The sequence below is a fragment of the Notothenia rossii genome, assembly GCF_949606895.1.
Source record: "Notothenia rossii genome assembly, chromosome: 9".
NCBI lineage: Eukaryota > Metazoa > Chordata > Actinopteri > Perciformes > Nototheniidae > Notothenia > Notothenia rossii.
The window spans coordinates 77,433,910-77,456,930 of NC_136907.1; the positions used below are offsets into that span (position 1 = coordinate 77,433,910).

At 41.6% G+C, this 23,021-nt stretch overlaps 1 protein-coding gene across 1 annotated transcript; it reads right to left on the reverse strand.

The window, feature by feature from the left end:
- Positions 1-638: 638 nt before the first annotated feature.
- On the reverse strand, positions 639-9,627 carry LOC307019965 (E3 SUMO-protein ligase KIAA1586-like; the record flags this gene model as incomplete). Its single annotated transcript, XM_079651061.1, has 5 exons — positions 8,399-9,627; positions 3,021-3,116; positions 2,113-2,854; positions 1,199-1,635; positions 639-676 (listed from the first exon to the last, which is right to left on the reverse strand). The coding sequence occupies exons 1-5, from the start codon at positions 8,622-8,624 to the stop codon at positions 639-641; spliced, it is 1,539 nt and encodes a 512-aa protein (XP_079507187.1). The 5' UTR covers positions 8,625-9,627.
- Positions 9,628-23,021: the final 13,394 nt, after the last annotated feature.

The window sequence follows — 23,021 nt, forward strand, 5'->3', positions numbered from 1 at the left end:
ACTCAGTATTACTTACACACAGTGGTGGACAGTAACGAAGTAAATGTAATTCGTTACTGTACTTAAGTACTTTTTTGAAGTATCTGTACTTTACTTAAGTATTTCCATTTTGGGGGACTTTTTACTTTTACTCCACTACATTTCAAAGTAAAATATCTTACTTTTACTCCACTACATTACGGGACATCTGTCGTTCCTTCTCATGAGTGAATTATTTGTTATATAAATAAGCAGAGCGTTCCACAAGGTTTAGGAGTGTGTTTATGGGAATTTTTTACCATTCTTCCAGAAGCGCATTTGTGAGGTAATTTAACCAAGAGATTTTGGACAATTCCATACTCCCAACTTTGAAAACAGTTTGGGAATGGCCCCTTCATGTTCCAACATGACCGTGCATCAGTGCACAAAGCAAGGTCCATAAAGACATGGATGACAGAGTTTGGTGTGGATGAACTTGACTGGCCTGCACAGAGTCCTGACCTCAAACCAATAGAACACCCTTGGGATGAATTAGGAGCACAGCCTGAGAGCCAGTCTCTTCATCCAACTTCAGTTGCCGCTTCTGGAAGAATGGTCAAATATTTCCATAAACACACTCCTAAACCTGGTGGAAAGCCTTCCCATAAGAGTTGAAGCTGTTATAGATGCAAAGGGTGGACCGACGTCATATGAAACCCTATGGATTAAGAATGGGATGTCACTTAAGTTCATATGCACATCAAGGCAGGTGACCCAATACTTTTGGCAATATAGTGTATATATATATATATATATAAATAAATATCACCACAAATATTGAATATCATCATTCAAATAATTCAACAATAAATTCAAAACGATATGTTACAAAACAACAATATATAGTTAACAATGAACAAAAATATATACATTTTACAACATATCCATGAAAACCAAAGTGACTCTCAACCCAGTGCTGGGTTTCTAAGTAAGTGCTCATATTACAGTATTTTCCAGACAGACTTGCTTTCTGCAGGAGTTTTCACACCGCATTGCCTTGAACGCATAGAAGTGGCAGCACGGTGTCTCTTCAACCAGGTCCTCATATACTTTTGAGGATCAAACATAGAAGTAGGGGGGCCGTTGATATTAATCATCATCAAGTTTGCTATGTTTGAGATCAGTAGTACAGCTCTTTTGTCTGAGCTTATATTGTTCATAAGGCTAAAGTTCCTCTCACACTCTGCTGTGCTGACAGGGAATGTCTTCATACAGTTCATGAGTGGTTTTAGGTCCTTGGGCTCACTATTGGGCTCTTCCAGTAGGTCTCGCATCCCATTCAGTGCTTGGTCTGTGCACAAGTGAAATCGCTTGCACAGTCGCTTAACCTGGTCTTCACCATGGCGAATGCTGGGGTTTGATGGCCATTTACTCTGATCAAGGATGCTGAAGTCCTTGATGACCGCATCTTCGAAAGACAAGCGTTGCTCAAGATTGTTCACAAGGCTTTGTAAGAACTGGCCTGGATTGATTGACTTCAGCTTTGCATTTCCTACTAGAGCTATAGAGCGATACTCCCCAGCCTCTTTTGCCTCTAAAGCCTCACAGTAGTTTTCACCTGGACTCTCTTTGAAAGACTGTATCACTCTGATTGAGCGTTTCAGCAGATGCTCTGCTCTGAGGAGAGTTATAGAATGAGCTTGAAGCTCCAGTGACAGGACACTTAGTTCATGGAGAGTGTCATACATGAGCCCAAGGTCACAGATAAATTCAGGACTTTGAAGACGGTATAATAAACCTCTGTACATTTGTTTCTCTTTGGTGGACCTCATCTCATCGGAAGACGCATTCTTAAAGTGCTGCACAAGACCTCCCAGGGATGTCCACACAGCACGAACAGTACGAAAGCTACTGTCCACCCAGCGTACATCTAAAACTCTGCCAATGCGAAGAAGTTGTGAGCCTACTTCAGCTGCTGCATCTTTGAGTTCACGCTCATTTTTGTTCGACATACTATAAAGTGAATATAGCTTCTGCATAAATATTTTAAAGTGGTTGACACCCGTCACCTCATCAACAGCATTTGACACAGCTAGTTCCAGCCTATGGTTCATACAGTGCAACACAAAGAGCCTTGGGAATCTCGAGGTCAACCTGGTTGCTACTCCTGACTTCTTTCCTAGCATGACACTGGCTCCATCAGACACAAATGTTACCCAGTTTTCAAGAAGCCACTCTTCTGTAAAGCTAGCCTTCATTAAACAGGTGAGTAAAGCCTGTTCTATGCCATCTGCTCTCTGATTGTCTAATTCAACTAGATCAAGGAATATGAACTCAGGGCTTGCTCCTTCAATTGACGCTTTTACAGAAACTGTCATGACAGGTTTGTGACTTAAAGAAGAGGCCTCGTCAATAAGGACAGCTAACTTCGTGGATGATGCTATTATGTTACTCACAATTTTGCTCTGCATCTCACTGGCAACATGTTGTATGATTTGTGTTGCACTGTAACGTGAATGAAGTATTGAGCCCATCTTAACACCATTCAGTTCCTGCAGCTCAATGAGGCTCTCATGGTCAGAAAAGGGTCTGTTCTTTTTGGCCAAATGGTAGGCTGTTCGGAACACAGCATCAGTTTCCTTCTTGTAGGACTCAGTCATAACCTCCACTGCATTCTCAATGGCCGATTCTTTTTGTTGTTCTGCCACCTTCACAGCCTGAGAGTGTGCCTTGGACAAAGCATGTTTCCTGATCTTATTTCTCAAGACTGACAGACTTGTTTCTCTACTTCCCTGAGAAGACACTTGAATTTCAAAGTTCATCCATTCTCTTGAGAGTGATACACCTTGCTCCTTGTTGATCCCAATGGAGTTCACACTGCTACAAACCAGACATCCTGTGAAGCATAAACATACAATGTAACTACTGTATCCACAGCTGTATGTGTGCATGGTCTATTTTTCCCATATACATAAAAGGACACACACACACACACGCACACAATATTAATGTGTGTCCACTGTTTCAGAAGCTACCTAAACTAACAAGATACCTAAACTTACCAAGTTTTTTGTTTTTGGATCCCAACCAGGGGTTCTTGGATTTAAAATCCTCTTTTTGATTGACAGTCCACAGGTCAGGCCAGTCATTATTGATGTCTAAGGGAAGAACAACAAAAGTGATTGAATTATAGGCTATAAAAGGGGAACAATGACCATAACCTATTCAAAAGTGTAAAGTTGTCACCTTCATAATCTGCATTATTAGATTTTTTCATTTTAGCCCCCAAATAGTCAAATAGTCAATTACACAGGGCCTAGCTGTAGCTTTATCCATGGCTGTGTCAATACAAAGTGTGAAGAAAAGGCGTTATGACGTGACTCAACGTTGCACACAAATTAGACCTAAACACAGACAAACCTTGTGCCCTTTTCAACCAGGTCCTTGGTAAACACAGGGTATATGCAGGAATCCTGAAGTCAAATTTAATACCTTTTAAGACCTTTTTTAAGACCCTTTCCATACATTTTAAGACCTCATCGCAACTTTGAGTTCTAACCGGTTACATTGGCAACACACTTTACCTCACATTTACTATATTGATAGTAAGATAGCAAAACTAAACAGAGTGCAGACAGACTACTGAAGCCTCCTTTCCACATGAACTTCAACCTCTCTGTGAAGGTCAGGTTTAATGCAGTATGCTGCTTTGTTGCTTCTGTACTCTGTGCTCTTTCATTCCAGTCAAACTCCTCAGAAAACATTAGAAACCAGTATTTGACCAATAAACAAAACAATTGACAAAACTTTGAACTATGAAATATATTAAACTTTGGTGAGCTTCAGCGGGGTAATGCCATATAGGAGCTCCCTCACAAATACCCAGGGGTTAAATTGGGCTGGGGCTGTCCGGGGCTAAGCCCTGGCACATAGGACGATGCTCTGACGTCATCACCCTCACACATTTGTCATATGTTTACAAAAAAGGATATATATGTTAAGACTTTTCTCGTTCTTAATATAGACTATATTTAGGGTCCATATGTGTTGACTTTACTTTAAAATAGCAGATCTCTGTGACCGGATATAGTTTGGCTTAGACCCCGGCCCCACACGGTAAAACGCATACGCAAGCGCAAAAAAGGCTTCCTTTCACACGCTTTCGATTCATTAACGTGTCCGTTCACACTAGACCACTAGACCGCTGGAAATGCTGGAAACGATGTAGTACATATGTCAGGCCTGTAAGTGGCGCTGCTGCCGCCCGAAATACACCAAAAGCAGCGAAGAAGAACCCGGAGCATGGTTGCCATGGTTGCCCTTCTGTTTATTCTCCGCGGTGGACGGCGTGTTCTCCTGCTGTATCTCTCAGGTAGTCCACCAGCAGATGAAAAACACCCACCTCTCCGCCTTTTCCAAGGAACGAGGGGACCGTGCGGCAGTTTCCGTAAAAAATATGTTCCGCCGGTCAACATGTCCGTTAAAGTTTAAATCTTCCGTACAAAATTAGAAAAGTGCCGGTCAGAGGTCTTCTTTGTTATTTATTGAGCTTTAAAACAAATTGATAATGACTCTGTTCTCTGTATAATAATATAAGAATATTTAATAAACGGTGACTGCCTCTCTTTTCCTCCGCCTCTTCTGACAGCCCAGCAGCAGCAGGAGACGTGGGGAGAGGGAGGCGGGCTATTTCATCGTTATCAGAAAATGATCATATAGGGCACACACGGAGCAGTTGGACCCCCAGAGCGTTGCGTATGCAATGCGTATGCAATGCGTATCCAATCTTATTTGTTACAGTGTACCGTGCACCAGGTCCTTATTCAGAATTCTTATCAGAATTCTCTGAGTTTTTATCAGCTTTGGTACTTAAAACAGATAAAGTAATTATCGTAGGTGACTTTAATATTCATGTTGACGATGATAAAAATAGCCTTACTGTTGCATTTAACTCTATATTAGATTCTGTTGGTTTCTGTCAGAGTGTAAATAAACCAACCCACGGCTATAATCACACTCTTGACCTTGTTCTGACTTATGGTATTGAAATTGAGCAACTATTAGTCGAACCGCATAATCCTGCTTTATCCGACCATTTCTTAGTAACTTTTGAAGTACTGTTACTAGACTACAAAGCATTAGTCAAAAGCTCCTGCAGCAGAAACCTATCTGTTAGTGCTATAGCCAAATTTAAGGAAGAGATTCCACCAATACTTAACTCGATAGCATGTCTGCATGTAGGGGAGGAAACTTATACAAAATGTACACCACCCCAAATTGATCATGTTGTTGATAGTGCTACAGATGCGCTGCGAATAAAATTAGACTCTGTTGCTCCTTTGAAAAAGAAGAAAATAAAACAACATAGATTAGCTCCATGGCATAATGCCGAAACTCGCAAAATAAAGCAAAAGTCGAGACAACTTGAAAGGATATGGCGTTCCACTAAACTTGAAGAATCTCGTTTAATTTGGCATATTACTCTCAATGAATATAAGAAAGCACTGCGTAAAGCGAGAGCAGCATACTACTCTTTATTAATAGATGAGAATAAGAATAATGCAAGATTTCTTTTCAGCACTGTAGCCAGGCTGACAGAGAGCCACAGCTCGACTGAGCCTTCTATTCCCATAGCACTCAGTAGCAATGATTTTATGTGCTTTTTTAACGATAAAATTGTTACTCTTAGAAACAAAATCAATGACCTCTTGCCTTTGACCAGTATAGTGTTATCAACAGCTCCCGGACACTTAAGTTCTAATATTACACTAGATAGTAAACTAGAATGCTTTTCAGCCATAAACCTTGAACAATTAAATTCAATGATTCTCTCTTCTAAACCATCAACGTGTATATTAGACCCGATTCCAACTAAGCTGTTAAAAGAAGTTTTTCCATTAATTAGCACTTCTTTATTAAATATTATAAATATGTCTTTATTATCAGGCTATGTTCCACAATCATTCAAAGTAGCAGTGATAAAACCGCTTCTTAAAAAGTACAACCTCGATCCATAGGTTTTAGCCAACTATAGACCTATTTCTAATCTTCCGTTCCTCTCAAATATTCTTGAGAAAGCAGTCGCAAAACAGCTGTGTGATTACTTAAAAAACTATGATTTATTTGAAGATTTTCAGTCTGGCTTTAGAACACAACATAGCACAGAGACAGCTCTGGTTAAAGTCACAAATGACATTCTAATAGCCTCTGACAAGGGACTTGTCTCTATTCTTGTCTTGCTCGATCTTAGTGCTGCATTTGATACTACCGACCATGATATCCTATTGCAAAGACTAGAGCACTTAGTTGGCATACAGGGAACTGCTTTAGGCTGGTTTAGGTCCTATCTATCTGAACGCTCTCAGTTTGTACGTGTCAACGATGAATCTTCCATGCAAACCCGCTGCTGCAGATACACGCTTTACAACATCAGGAGGATACGTCCCCAGCTGACCCAGACATCAGCGCAGATTCTGGTCCAGGCTCTCGTCATCTCACGCCTAGACTACTGCAACTCCCTCCTGGCTGGTCTACCTGCATGTGCCATCCGACCTCTGCAGCTCATCCAGCTCGTCTGGTCTTCAACCTTCCCAAATTCTCCCACACCACACCGCTCCTCCGCTCCCTTCACTGGCTTCCAGTAACTGCTAGAATCCACTTCAAGACACTGGTACTTGCGTACCATGCTGCGAATGGATCTGGCCCTTCCTACATCCAGGACATGGTTAAACCGTACACCCCAGCACGTGCACTCCGCTCTGCATCAGCCAAACAGCTCGCTGCACCCGCACTGCGAGGGGGACCCAAGTTCCCGTCAGCAAAAACACGTGGGTTTGCTATCCTGGCTCCAAAATGGTGGAATGAGCTCCCCATTGTAATCAGGACAGCAGATAGCTTACACATCTTCCGACGCAGACTGAAAACTCATCTCTTTAGACTCCACTTCGAGCGATAGAATTACTAACAAAGCACTTATATACTAATAAAGGGCTGGCTTTCTAAATGCCAGTTGAGTAGCACTTGAAATGTTTGGCTCTATGAAACCTGATGGACTTATATGATTCTGTTTTCTTAAAGGTTGTATCTTCCTGGTCGAATGCACTTATTGTAAGTCGCTTTGGATAAAAGCGTCAGCTAAATGCAATGTAATGTAATGTAATGTAATGTATGCCAGTCTACCCACCTTGGGACCCGTTACCGTAGTCGTTTATTCCCCCCCCCCCCCCCCCCCACACCCACACACACACACACACAGAGCGGAGCAAGGCAACGAAACGGCGCGCTATGCATGGGGCCGCCTTTTGGGGTTTCCCGACATGTCGTTTCAGTAAATTAAAGGGTGTTTCATGTTGTCGTTGCTGTGGGACTTCTTAATACCTTGGAAAATGCCATTTAATACTTTTTAATACTTTTTAAAAGCCTTAATTTTCGCTAAATTGATTTATCAACTTTTAATACTTTTTAAGACCCCGCGGACACCCTGAAACAACAGCACGTTTCCTTTCGTGAGGAAGACGCACTTTTAAACTTTTACCGTCATATACGTCTTTTACTTCCTACCGCATCCTGCCTTCAAAATAAAAGTACCCGTTTTCATAATGTATCCAAATTCGTGGATTCCACGTAGCGTCGCTATGCCCGAATCTGGCTGTGCGTCGCACAAGGTCAAAATGCCCTTGCTATTTTTAAGCTGTTGGCTGAAACAACAGTCGCCAAAGTAACACAGATATAAGACTTTATTCAATCCTAAAAGAGGTAGATCGGCGGGATAAATGGCTGTCTTTAATTAGAAGAGACCACTGGCAGCCAACATCTACCCTCAGATTGTGCAGTCTCCTATAAATTAGCACTAGCTACATTTGACCTCAAATTATGTAGCTGCTAGTGCTAGCTAGCTAATTTTTTATCTCCATTTGACAGGAAAACGCTGACAATCCAAAACACTAATCTTCAGTTGCCACAGCTAATGTTACAATTAAGCAGATAGCTGTGTCACGTCACCAAACACACGATGATCTTAGCATTATGTTAGCTAACGTTAGCTAAGCGCTAACGTTCTTCAGATTGCGTGGTACCTAGCTATGCTCTTGAAAAGCCTTCAGGCTATCTCTGGTGTATGGGGATGGATTTTGTGTACAAGATAAATGTAAATGTCGGGAAAATAAAGTTGGGGCAGACACTTAGCATAAGGGACACAATAAAGTTCAGAGTAATAAATATGGATTGCAGCAAATAATGGATGTATTTTCCAAATGTCTTTCTGTCTCACTAAGGTGTGCTGTGCTCATTGCCATGAAGCTATAATAGCTAACTAGCGCCACTAGAATCAGAAATACTAAATTTAAACAAAAATAATGCTATTACTACTTTTATGTTAGTATATATGACTACCTAGCTACGATTTGTTACAAAAATCTTAAAATATAGAAGTGAGACCCACCGTTATTGTCGTCTTCATCTCCTTCCCTGTCAGCATCCTCTTCAACGGATGAGGGGGACGGAGGGAGCGCAGGTGTTGGGCTGATGTCAGGGCTGATGATAACAGGGCTATCAGCTAACAGCTCCGGTGTTCTAGCCTCACTATCTGTAGCTGAGCTGCTGGCCGATGTAGTTCCACAAGGATGTTTATTGTAAAAGGAAATTTTAGTCTGAATGGCTCGCTTCATTCTAACAGTTCATACAATTTTTGTAATGGCAAATAGTTGAAAGTAAATTAACATTTGTCTATATGCAGTTTTTTTCCCTTATTAAGACCCGCCCTACTCTGCCTCTGATTGGTTTTTCATCAGTTCTCGCGCTGAAAACCTGACCAATCTAACCAGCGAAGGCCCGTCTACACTACAGGCATGAAAAAATCTTGAAGCTAGGCGTGTCTGAAGCTTGGCGATTTTTTGCGAGCAACCAATCACATGAATCTCCCGCCCCCGACATACAGAGCAATAGCAATGTTAAAACGAAGTAAACTGGATATAAACTCTCCAAACAGGCGAAAAAACTATCAGTTTCACCCACTGTCTCTGCCACCTCCCTCCATGCCTGGTTCCTCCGGTTTGTATCCCGGTAAATAGTTTCGGTCGTAAAGAACCGGGTGATTTGCTACCGTAATATCTCGTTTGGAATATGAGGAAATGAACTGCGGTCTGGCTCTCCCAGCTTGTACGTGGTTTGATTGGCTGAGCTTGCACTGGCGGGATTTGCATAAACGGAATTTGATTGGCTGATGCCAAGCATCGAGCCTCAAAAGTTGAACATTGTTCAGCTTTTGATGCCGATAGATGCTCGTGATGCTTGCAAAGCCATGCCATGCTCCCCACAATGCAGTTCGGCGAAGATTACAAATCTTCTACGTCACCCCATTCAAGTGAATGGGCGAAGCGTTGAAAGCATTTTTTGATGCCTGTAGTGTAGACGTACCAGGCAGAGTAGGTTTGTGTCATGAGTCTTCACAGTACTATGAAATGACATTGAGCCACTACTAAATAATGCGCACCAGCGGTGATTGAGAAGTGGGTATACGCCATGCTGTCTGAAAAATAAGTGGGTATACGCCGTATAGTATACCTGCGTATACCCTGGACTACACCACTGGGCGGCTCCATGCATAGCGCGCCGTAAAATGCTGCTTATTATTTTAAGTTTCGTTGCCTTGCTCCGCTCTGTGTGCGGGGGGGGGGGGAATAAACGACTACGGTAACGGGTCCCAAGGTGGGTAGACCGTTGTATATTTTTGTTTTTTTGGTTTCATGGTTCTGCCACGAGCTCGCAAGACAGTTTTGGGTAGAACGGCATACGCAACGCTCTGGGGGGTCCAACCCTATGTGATCATTTTCTGATAACGATAAAAGAGCCCGCCTCCCTCTCCCCACGTCTCCTGCTGCTGCTGGGCTGTCAGAAGAGGGGGAGGAAAAGAGAGGTTGAAGTTCATGTGGAAAGGAGGCTTCAGTAGTCTGTCTGCACTCTGTTTAGTTTTACTATCTTACAATCAATATAGTCAATGTGAGGTAAAGTGTGTTGCCAATGTAACCGGTTAGAACTCAAAGTTGCGATGAGGTCTTAAAATGTATGGAAAGGGTCTTAAAAAAGGTCTTAAAAGGTATTAAATTTGACTTCAGGATTCCTGCATATACCCTGCATAAAGAAACCGCCTTTACCCATGACGGATTTAGTACCTGGGTTAAAGATACGCAGTCATTCCTTACACATGACGTGAGCAGTGGACATAAATGTGCCATGGATGCATGGTCTGAATTTAAAGTAAGGAAAGAGAGTGGCTCAAAAATCAGCAACGCACTCAGCGAGGGACATTCAAAAACTGAATGTGAAAACAGGGAATATATGCGGGCAGTTGTGGAAGCATTGCGTGACACTGCGTGTCAAACCATTGCACTACGGGGGCATAGGGAGAGTGAACCAGCCAACGGGGAACTCATCGAACTTTTAGACCTGATTGGCAAGTTTGACAAAACTGAAAAAAAAAATCTGACAATCCAAGAAATGCAAAGTACACACACCACGACATACAAGGTGAGCTAATTGAGCTGATATCAAATATGGTCAGGGATCAAATCAGCGGGGAAGTACAGGAAGCTGGAGTGTTTGCACTGATGGTGGATGAGAGCAAAGACGTGAGTAAAAAGGAGCAGGTGTCTGGCAGTGCGGTACATGACGATGGCATACAGGAGGAGTTCCTTCACTTCACCCCAGCTGATGGACTAGACGCAGATTCACTTTTGACAACGATCAAACAGACGCTCAGCAAATGCAACATTGATCACAACATGTGCATTGGCCAATGCTACGACGGTGCCGCTGTCATGTCGGGGTGTAATAATGGTGTGTAGGAGAGATTTCGGAAGGAGGTGCCACAGGCCCTTTATGTACATTGCCATGCCCACCGGCGAAATTTAGTTTTTGTTGACTGTGTCAAGAATGTAAGATCAGCAGGGGATTTTCAACTGGCCTCTGCTACGGATCTTGTTGAGTCGGTCATTACATCCCTCTCCCAAAAGAGAAATGAAAAATCATGGGAGGAAATGTTGGACAAAGCACACGCCCTCTCCACCAAGACTGGCATCCTCGTCAAGTTGAGACAAGAGCGACGTCAGACTCAGCCTGCATGCCACCTACAGGAGTTTGTAGTTGATGCTCCAACAGGAAAACTTCCACCTCTCACCTCCTCTGATGACATCCGCAAGCACTGCTACTACCCTGTCATTGATAGACTTGTCAATGAAATGAAAAGGCGGTTTTCGTCTGAATCTTGTGGCTTGCTGCAGGGCACGTCTGCCTTAAATCCAACTCACAAGTCATTCCTTGAGCTGGAGCACCTATCACCCATGGCCCAGTATTATGGGGTAAAAACGGACAACCTGTCTGCAGAACTGCACCAAGTTCGACGGCTCCTTGACCGAAAAAAGCAGCAGGAGCAGGGACAAACCGTGAAAACCACGCACAAATTTCTCTCCCTTCTCCGGCCATACAAGGACGCATTTATTGATTTGCACAGACTTTTGTGTATATCGGTCACACTGCCTGTCACGTCTGCAAACTGCGAACGCAGCTTTTCTTGTTTACGGCGTGTGAAAAACTACATGAGGAGCAACAGCGGGGACTTGAGGAATAGCAATTTGGCTTTGCTGTCCATCAATGCAGAACGAGCAAGAGCCCTGGCTGTGCAGGAGCTAATAGACGCGTTTGCTTTGAACCACAACAACAGACGCATTGTCCTGCTGTAACAGATGTGACCCCTTGGTGAGTGGCTCTGCCCCCCTTTGTGTGTGTGTGTGTGTGTGTGTGTGTGTGTGTGTGTGTGTGTGTGTGTGTGTGTGTGTGTGTGTGTGTGTGTGTGTGTGTGTGTGTGTGTGTGTGTGTGTGTGTGTGTGTGTGTGTGTGTGTGTGTGTGTGTGTGTGTGTGTGTGTGTGTGTGTGTGTGTGTGTGTGTGTGTGTGTGTGTGTGTGTGTGTGTGTGTGTGAGATCAGATGTGCACAGTTTATTACATTGTAAAGTTAAGTTATATAGGCAATGTTGTTTGTGGGAGTGTGTGTGTGCGTTTTCCGGTGTGTGCAGGCAGGGAGTACGAGACGCTAGGAGTTGTGTTCGAGTGTGGGGAAAAGTGTTATACTTTTGATTGGTTCTGTAAATAAAGAGAACGTTTTCGACATTGAAGGCTAGAGTGATCTGTGATCTTAAAAAGCGGTGAACGCTACAATATGAACAGGCTCGTGCTTGGCCCACTGGTATTGTTTGTTTATTTATTTTGAAAATTAACTAGCAAAGCCGTGCTGTCATATAGCAACTGCTAAGCTACTGCAGCAAAAACATCCTGGCGCCGCCCGTGTAAAATACATTTCTTCTTGTTCTTCAGAGAGTGATAAAAACTGCTTCAACACTTTTTAGACCGTAAAACCGGGATGACATTGAAACGAGAGCTGAAAAAGCATCACGTTAGCAGATTTAGCAGAGAAACAGAAGAGTTGAAGAAGCTCCTGCTGATCACTGCTATGCTGGAGCTGAAGATGTGTCCTGTGTGGTGTGTTTGGCCTCTTGTTGTGACAAACACCTCCAGTCTCATTGTGACACAGCTACATTTAAAAAACACAAGCTGGTGGAGCCCTCCAAGAAGCTGTAGTGCTGAGATAGATTTGGGCATCATCAGCAGAGCAGTGGAAGTTGAGTCCGTGATGGCAGATGATCTGGCCAAGGGGTACCATGTAAATGGTGAACAGGAGGGGGCCAAGCATAAAGCCTTGGGGGACACCATGATTGACTGGGGCTGGAGGGGAATTCGAGTTATATCTGAAGCAATTTATGTTTCTGACAATGTGTATTCAAGTCCACCCTTCAATGTAGCACAAATGTGAACTCTCATTACAGGAACAATACCGGAAACAGACGTAGGAAAGATCCTCAGCTCGCTGATTGGATGTTTTAGCCTCAATGCACGTTGGGATATGGTGTTTATGCGATGTGAAACAAACACATATAGCTGATCAGTAATTATTATTTAGTTGTTGCAACAAACAATAATGGGAAGTACATCACCAATCGCGGAAATGCCCCCGACAGTAGCAGTAATCACACAACATAATTATATAGCCACGGCAATGAACACACACACATTTTCCCTAAGCATGTTTGACGCACACACATTTTATCATGCAGCCTACCACACAAATGTCACATGTTTTTCTCTCTGAAAGCTATACTTGTATATGTTTAAACATCAACATCTCATGACATCCTTAGGATTAGTTAACTAACAAAGGTTAACTGTTTTTATAACCTAAGGCCTTCTCTGAACTTCCTCTAACCTCGGTGTCAGCTCACTTAAAATGAAAACATGTATTGATAATTCAGAACGACCATTGTCTCTCTAACGTGTGTGACCCAACTCAGTAACACACATCATATGGAATACCATGTGATCTCTAATGAATATCATAAATATGCTCTATTAAACATTCTGCTGTAACAATAGGGTGGTGGGACAAGTGTTCATTCTGTCTGGCTTAGCCTATTATCATACTAAAAGGAATTTATGCAACACGCCCTTCCAGGTGTCCCGATGCAACAAGTATCTGAATCCTATTTACATTGAACACTTGAGTCACACGATACTACCTGGCTTAGCCTTATCATAATAAAAGGAATACCTACACCCATACATGCAGATTAACCATTTCAACAAGTCACACAATGCTGTCTGGCTAATGCTAACAGGCTGATTATCATACTAAAAGGGATACATCCAAGTGTCCCAAAACATTTCAGAAACTGTTTCTGCAAGAACCAGAGTTAAATGTATTTTTGTAAGTAATGAACTGATAAGATACAAGTAGAGTTTAACATATTGCTACAGATATAATTTCACATACTTTTATCAGAAATAATGTATTAATTTATTCAATTCTGGTGTTCATTCAAAATCTTAACAAAGGACACATTTAGAACTTAGTTATAGTGAATTATCAAAGATATTATATTTATATTAGAGTTGTATTTCTATATGTGAATAAAACAAAGAGATGTTGCTTGTTTGAAGATTCTGAAGTTGTGTGAGTGTATGCTCCAGAGGGCAGGACCTATAAACACATGTAATACCCAATAGCATTTTGAGGCTGACCAAAGGACCGTTAGACCGTGTAAATTGAGTCTTTAAAAAAACAAAAACATTTACTCACTTTTTTAGGATAGCTTAAAATAATATTGTAAAATTACAACAGTGGGCTTTACAGGGTTAACATCTTCTCATGAGTTGTTCTGTAGATGTTGGAGTTTCTTTAGGCGGTGCTCCTTCCCGTGTCTGTTTCGCCATGGAGGCTGTCACTGCTCAGGAGGATTTCTGTTAACCTCAACTGATATTTATCTGCATGGAAATGTAAACTTTGCTCTAAATATTTGTTGAATATCGATATTGATTTATTTGTATGTTGTTGTTTCTCTTGTAAAGCATGAGAGAGAGAAAGCAACAGAGCTTCTTTCATTGTAGATATTTTATTCTAAATGTATTCAATTTTTTACTAAGTCTCAATGTGTTGAATGCATAAAGGACATTTTGAAGAAGAAAATAACACACATTAAAAGAAAAGCCAGCAGGATGAGTTTGCAATAAATTGTGTTTCTATTTTCAAGATGTGAGATGAGTGCCACATTTACTTGTCTCTAAAAAATAACATGTTGGGATTTTTCTTGTTAATAAAAGAGCTCTGAGGAAAAATGTCAGTGTTGTGTTTATTTTTTCTGAAACAAGATATTCGCATTTTTAAAATTTATTTTTAGGAAAATAATATTAAATTCAGATTTTATTTTATTTTCAGAAAACATGGGAATATATTTTAGTAAACCCTGCACATGTTTCGTCAGGTGGGTGTAGATTTCTCTTCATTTGCATGTGTTTTGGCACATTGCTGTTAATATGTTTCATTGTTATTGAAGCTGCAGCACGTTACTCCTGATGTAAGTGTTTGGTCCGTTGTGGCGTGATTGCACCTGCCGGCCACCGTAGTTTGTACATCTGAAACTTAATCATCGAGTTTAAAGTAATAACATGTCAAATACATTTCTTCTTGTTCTTCAGAGAGTGATAAAAACTGCTTCAACACTTTTTAGACCGTAAAACCGGGATGACATTGAAACGAGAGCTGAAAAAGCATCACGTTAGCAGATTTAGCAGAGAAACAGAAGAGTTGAAGAAGCTCCTGCTGATCACTGCAATGCTGGAGCTGAAGATGTGTCCTGTGTGGTGTGTTTGGCCTCTTATTGTGACAAACACCTCCAGTCTCATTGTGACACAGCTACATTTAAAAAACACAAGCTGGTGGAGCCCTCCAAGAAGCTGTAGTGCTGAGATAGATTTGGGTATCATCAGCATAGCAGTGGAAGTTGAGTCCGTGATGGCAGATGATCTGGCCAAGGGGTACCATGTAAATGGTGAACAGGAGGGGGCCAAGCATAAAGCCTTGGGGGACACCATGATTGACTGGGGCTGGAGGGGAATTCGAGTTATATCTGAAGCAATTTATGTTTCTGATAATGTGTAGTCAATTCCGCCCTTCAATGTAGCACAAATGTGAACTCTCATTACAGGAACAATACCGGAAACAGACGTAGGAAAGATCCTCAGCTCGCTGATTGGATGTTTTAGCCTCAATGGACGTTGGGATATGGTGTTTATGCGATGTGAAACAAACACAAATGGCTGATCAGTAATTATTATTTAGTTGTTGCAACAAACAATAATGGGAAGTGCATCACCAATCGCGGAAATGCCCCCCAACAGTAGCAGTAATCACACAACATAATTATATAGCCACTGCAATGAACACACACACATTTTCACTAAGCATGTTTGACGCACACAAATGTTATCATGCAGCCTACCACACACATGTCACATGTTTTTCTCTCTGAAAGCTATACTTGTATATGTTTAAACATCAACATCTCATGACATCCTTAGGATTAGTTAACTAACAAAGGTTAACTGTTTTTATAACCTAAGGCCTTCTCTGATCTTCCTCTAACCTCGGTGTCAGCTCACTTAAAATGAATACATCTATTGATAATTCAGAACGACCATTGTCTCTCTAACGTGTGTGACCCAACTCAGTAACACACATCATATGGAATACCATGTGATCTCTAATGAATATCATAAATATGCTCTATTAAACATTCTGCTGTAACAATAGGGTGGTGGGACAAGTGTTCATTCTGTCTGGCTTAGCCTATTATCATACTAAAAGGAATGCATGCAGCACGCCCTTCCAGGTGTCCCGATGCAACAAGTATCTGAATCCTATTTACATTGAACACTTGAGTCACACGATACTACCTGGCTTAGCCTTATCATAACAAAAGGAATACCTACACCCATACATGCAGATAAACCAGATCAACAAGTCACACAATGCTGTCTGGCTAATGCTAACAGGCTGATTATCATACTAAAAGGGATACATCCAAGTGTCCCAAAACCTTTCAGAAACTGTTTCTGCAAGAACCAGAGTTAAATGTATTTTTGTAAGTAATTAACTGATAAGATACAAGTAGAGTTTAACATATTGCTAAAGATATAATTTCACATACTTTTATCAGAAATAATGTATTAATTTATTCAATTCTGTTGTTCATTCAACATCTTAACAAAGGACACATTTAGAACTTAGTTATAGTGAATTATCAAAGATATTATATTTATATTAGAGTTTTATTTCTATATGTGAATAAAACAAAGAGATGTTGCTTGTTTGAAGATTCTGAAGTTGTGTGAGTGTATGCTCCAGAGGGCAGGACCTATAAACACATGTAATACCCAATAGCATTGTGAGGCTGACCAAAGGACCGTTAGACCGTGTAAATGGAGTCTTTAAAAAAATAAAAACATTTACTGACTTTTTTAGGATAGCTTAAAATAATGTTGTAAAATTACAACAGTGGGCTTTACAGGGTTAACATCTTCTCATGAGTTGTTCTGTAGATGTTGGAGTTTCTTCAGGCGGCGCTCCTTCCCGTGTCTGTTTCGCCATGGAGGCTGTCACTGCTCAGGAGGATTTCTGTTAACCTCAACTGATATTTCTCTACATGGAAATGTAAACTTTGATCTAAATATTTGTTGAATATCGATATTGATTTATTTTTATTTTGTTGTTTCTCTTGTAAAGCTTGAGAGAGAGAAAGCAACAGAGCTTCTTTCATTGTAGATATTTTATTCTAAATGTATTCAATTTTTTACTAAGTCTCAATGTGTTGAAAGCATAAAGGACATTTTGAAGAAGGAAATAACACACATTAAAAGAAAAGCCAGCAGGATGAGTTTTCAATAAATTGTGTTTTTATTTTCAAGATGTGAGATGAGTGCCACATTTACTTGTCTCTAAAAAATAATATGTTGGAATTTTTCTTGTTAATAAAAGAGCTCTGAGGAAAAATGTCAGTGTTGTGTTTATTTTTTCTGAAACAAGATATTCGCATTTTTAAAATTTATTTTTAGGAAAATAATATTAAATTCAGATTTTATTTTATTTTCAGAAAAACATGGGAATATATTTTAGTAAACCCTGCACATGTTTCGTAGGGTTGGTGTAGATTTCTCTTCATTTGCATGTGTTTTGGCACATTGCTGTTAATATGTTTCATTGTTATTGAAGCTGCAGCACGTTACTCCTGATGTAAGTGTTTGGGCCGTTGTGGCGCGATTGCACCTGCCGGCCACCGTAGTTTGTACATCTGAAACTTAATCATCGAGTTTAAAGTAATAACATGTCAAATACATTTCTTCTTGTTCTTCAGAGAGTGATAAAAACTGCTTCAACACTTTTTAGACCGTAAAACCGGGATGACATTGAAACGAGAGCTGAAAAAGCATCACGTTAGCAGATTTAGTAGAGAAACAGAAGAGTTGAAGAAGCTCCTGCTGATCACTGCTATGCTGGAGCTGAAGATGTGTCCTGTGTGGTGTGTTTGGCCTCTTATTGTGACAAACACCTCCAGTCTCATTGTGACACAGCTACATTTAAAAAACACAAGCTGGTGGAGCCCTCCAAGAAGCTGTAGTGCTGAGATAGATTTGGGTATCATCAGCATAGCAGTGGAAGTTGAGTCCGTGATGGTGTTATGCCCCTAATATGGGGAAAATATAAGACAAAGGAAACAGAGACGATGTTAGCTTGCTTCAAGTCTTATGTATTATGCCCGCCAACAACATGGTACACATAGCACGCTGTATAATACAGAACATGGATTCTTGATATAAAACAACCACTAACAATGCGCGTACTGCAAACATACATCCAATTTAACACACAAGATGTCACTTTTTAAATGCACAGTACAAACATACATATCCAAATTAACACCCAAACTCCCCTTCTTGGAGCTAAACTACACTATCATGGCTAGCTGCGCTAGCATAGCTAACGGCGCTCGCAAAGCTAGCATACACAGCTACAACAATTACAGAACCTAGAGAAACCCTCCAAAAATACCTCTAACAACTATCACTATTCACATTAATATTATACACAGTCAGTCTACATATATAACGTTTCTCACGGATGAACTCACCTAATATGGGGAAAATATAAGACAAAGGAAACAGAGACGATGTTAGCTTGCTTCAAGTCTTATGTATTATGCACCCGCGGCAAGCAACACGCGCCCTCTGCTGGACAGACCCGGAAGGTCATCAACCATGACTTATATCTATTACACACTCCCCTTCAAAACAGATGTCGTCCCGACATTCTAATCCACAATATTATGCCTACATGTCAGCAACATCTATAACATTTATTAAACACATACCACGCTCACTGTTCAGTCTGGCAAAAGTGCACACACTCAATTTACACATTTAAGCCCTTGGCTTAGTAGAAAGTCCATCATTGTATGACAAACATATGTTCACAAGCTCTCCGTTTGTTTTTGTTTTTTTACAGTCCCTGAATGTATGTTGTGTGTGTGAGTGCTCTACTTCTTGCTGCATATGTGGCCAGAAGAAACGGTCTCGAATATGCATTATTTCAGGCTAAACATGTTTAGTACATTTAACTATAAAGTGCAATGTTACAGTCTGGAACTCTTTTCATACATTTGTTTTTGACCTCCTTTGTCACACATAGTTTCAACATAGTCCGTTGCTACCTTGTTAACAGTTCTGCCTGTGCAGCATGTCCAAGTGAACTACACTCCTTTAAAACAGGTGAGTGAGATATGATTGACTGTAACAGTGTCATGTAATGATATATTGTGTGAAAACACAGCCCATAAATGTATCTCATGTCAACAATCACTTTGAATGTGACCTCTGCCGTCCATTTTCCTTTTTATGTGTTCTTTGAGTGTAATGTATGTGCATTTACTCAGTTCAATGGTGTGCAATGTCACTACCCTCATATCCATAGTACTGCTGAAAGTGGTATGGCGGTACAGTGTGTGTCCATGGCACCTTTAAGTTTGTATGCAGAGGTGTTGCTTTTATGTTGTAGCAGGCTGGTGAGCCAAGCCTATCATATGTGAAGACCTTTGGTCGTCTGCATTGTCGTCGATGCCCTTGAAGCTCCTTACTACTGGGGTCACTTTGAGCAGGTGATGGGACAGCATTCTCCACAGGTAGATCCTCAACATAGCTGTCATTCTCCACAGGTAGATCCTCAACGCAGCTGTTTTCAACGTAGCTGTCATTCTCCACAGGTACACTAGTGCACGCAGGATTCACTGTCTCAGGTGGGCATGGATTTGATTGCTGCTTAAGTGGTGCTAGATAATACTCATCATCCTCTTCCTCCTCCCCTGTTTGCTCCGCTTCCTCATTTCTCTCCACACTCTTTCTCTTTGCACGTGGCTGTACTTGAGTTTCCAGCGGCAGGTTGTCACATGGGAGGAGAAGATTACGATGTAAAACCCTTGATCTCCCTGTCCCTCTCTCAGGTCTGAGTTCATAAACAGGGATATCTTGACTCACTTGACGCACAACTGTGTGAATAGCATCTTCCCAGTGATTTCTCAGTTTGCCAGGACCACCGCGAGGTGTCATGTTCCTGATTAATACACGATCACCAGGCTGTAATACTGAGCTTCTCACCTTACTGCCATAATGTGTCTTGCTTCTCATAGCAGCTTTGTGAGCATTTTCTCTTGTGATCTCGTATGCCTCCTCCATGCCCTGCCTCCACTTTTCCATGTAACGATGATGATTACTGTCCCCTTGCTCCACGGTCAAGTCGAACAGCATATCAACTGGCAACCGTGGAGAGCGTCCGTACAACAGGTTGAAGGGTGAGAAACCTGTTACATCACTACGAGTACAGTTGTAGGAGTAAATCAGTTTATTTAGTGAGTCTTTCCAGTTAGTCTTTTGTCTCTCTGTGAGGGTCTTTAACATCTGGAGTAATGTTCGGTTAAACCGCTCGACCTGTCCGTTTCCTTGTGGGTGGTAGGGAGTGGTTCTCGACCCAGCAACTCCACAGTACTTTTTCAATTGTGTGAACAATTGGTTTTCAAATTCACCACCCTGATCATGGTGTATTCTTGTCGGAAAGCCGAATCTCAGCACATAGTCGTTAAAGATTTTTTCTGCAACTGTTTTTCCTGATTTGGAAGTCGTGGCGTAGGCCTGGGCAAAACGTGTAAAGTGGTCAACAATTACAAGAATATATTCATAACCACCCTTACATTTGTCAAGGTGCAAGAAATCAATTGAGACAAGCTCAAACGGTTGAGTGGTGACAATGTTCGTCAGTGGCGCTCTTGTCTGACGGCTTGGTTTCTTGTGCTTGAGGCACACACATCTCCTCATGACATAATCTTCGATTTCTCGTTGCATGTAGGGCCAGTAAAACCGGTCCCGTACCAAAGATGTAGTCCTGTCTGCACCTTGATGGCCCATTTCATCATGGAGCTCCTTTAATACTGTACTTTTGTGCTTTTCTGGAAGCACAAGCTGTGTTCTGTTTGAAGTTTTCCTGTACAACACTCCACTCTCATTCATCTCCAACTTGTCCCACTCTCTTAGCAGACATAAGATTTGTGAACTGAGTTGTTTGAGTTCTGAGACTGATGGCTTCTTTTCTGCCAGCTTGTACTGAATCACTGCTCCAACATTGGGATCATTTCTTTGGTCATGTTTGATCTGTCCTATTGTCAATGGAATGATGGATGCGTCTACAGTTAATGCTGCACAACTTAATGAGACACCCATGGACCATGACACACTGGATTCATCCTGGTTCTCCACTGCTTGTGTAGCTGCTCCAATCACATCATATGACATTTCCTCTGTACACTCATCCATGAATACTTCCACGTCCAAAGGCATTCTGGACAGACTGTCAGCATCAATGTTTTCCTTACCAGGACGGTATTTAATTATGAAATGGAAGTCTGCCAGTTCTGCTACCCATCGACAACCTGTTGCATTCAGTTTGGCAGTGGACAGTACATATGTAAGTGGGTTATTGTCACTGTAGACGGTGAAGAATGGTGCATAGTATAGGTAATCACGGAATTTTTCTGTGATTGCCCATTTGAGGGCAAGAAACTCTAATTTGCCTGAGTGTAGATTGTAATTTTTCTCTGCTGTTGTTAAAGTACGTGAACCATAAGCAATCACACGAAGCTTTCCATTTTGCTTTTGGTACAATACTGCCCCCAATCCCTGGTTGGAAGCATCGGTATGGAGGACAAATGGCTGTGAAAACTCTGGGAAACCTAGAACAGGAGGCTGCGAGAGACAGTCTATCAACTGTTCCAATATTAACTGATGCATGTCAGTCCATTTGATGGGTGTGTTGGATGAAACTCCTCTACTGTTTCTTTTTGTTTTCGTTTTTTTCAGCATTTCAGTTTCTGTAGGTGCTTTAAGCAGGTCATACAAGGGACAGGCAATACGTGAAAAATCTTTGATATACTGCCTGTAATAACTTAATAGTCCCATTATTGCTCTTAACTCACCGATAGTTCCTGGGTGTTTGTTTTTCAGGGCCGTTACTGCAGCAGTATCGGCAGGGTCCACTCTATTTCCCTCAGCAGACACAATTCTTCCAAGGTAACGTACTTGTGTTTTAAACAGGTCACACTTTCTGGGCTTTAGTTTTATCCCATGCTCCCTCAGCCGTTGCAGCACCCTTCTGACAGCATTGATATGATCCTCAAATGTCCTGCTAAACACAAGAACATCATCAAGATATGGCACACATATTTCATCCCTTAAGCCCTCCAAGCACTCTTCCATGCAGCGCTGGAATGCTGCAGGGGCATTCATGAGTCCAAACGGGATTCGTACCCACTCATAAAGGCCCCAGGGGGTCACAAAGGCTGTTAGGTGTCTACTGTCTTTGGCCATGAAACCCTGGTGGTATGCCTTACCCTGGTCCAGCAGTGAAAAGAGTGTGTTTCCTCCCAGGTTATCCATAATGTCCTGTACTCTGGGGATGGGATGGCGATCTGAGTGGGTTTTCCTGTTGAGCTCCCTGTAGTCAATACATAAACGTAGAGTTCCGTCCTTTTTTCTTACGCAGACGATTGGAGAGGAGTAGGAAGACATGGACTTTTCAACCCACCCTTGTGCTATCAAGTCCAGTAAGTAATCTTTCATCTCCTTGTATAAGGGTTTTGGAACAGAGCGGTAGGCTCTTGACACTGGCTCAGCATCTTGTAGTGAAATCTTCATTTGCAAGTTTTCCACACAGCCTATGTCGTCATCAGACTTGGAAAATGAGTCTGATTCTTCTCTTAGCATCTGACTGACTATTTGTCTCTGGTGTTCATCAAGGTGAGTCAAATCCACAGGAGGATCCCACTGCTCATGCACAGGGGGGCTTTCACTGGAGATCTGGGCGTTGACATGGTGGATTGATGCAGCAGGTTTTTGGTCTGTTTTAAATATGTTTGCAGGATATACTGATCTGACTGACTGTACAGTTCCAATAATAGTTCTTGCTGCCATCGTAATGTCATGATTTGTTGTGTTTTGCACACTAACAATAATTCTTGGGACTGTATCTGCCTTCACGGACACAAGAGTATCACAAAACTCTAATCCTTCAGGCCATTGTGGGTTCTC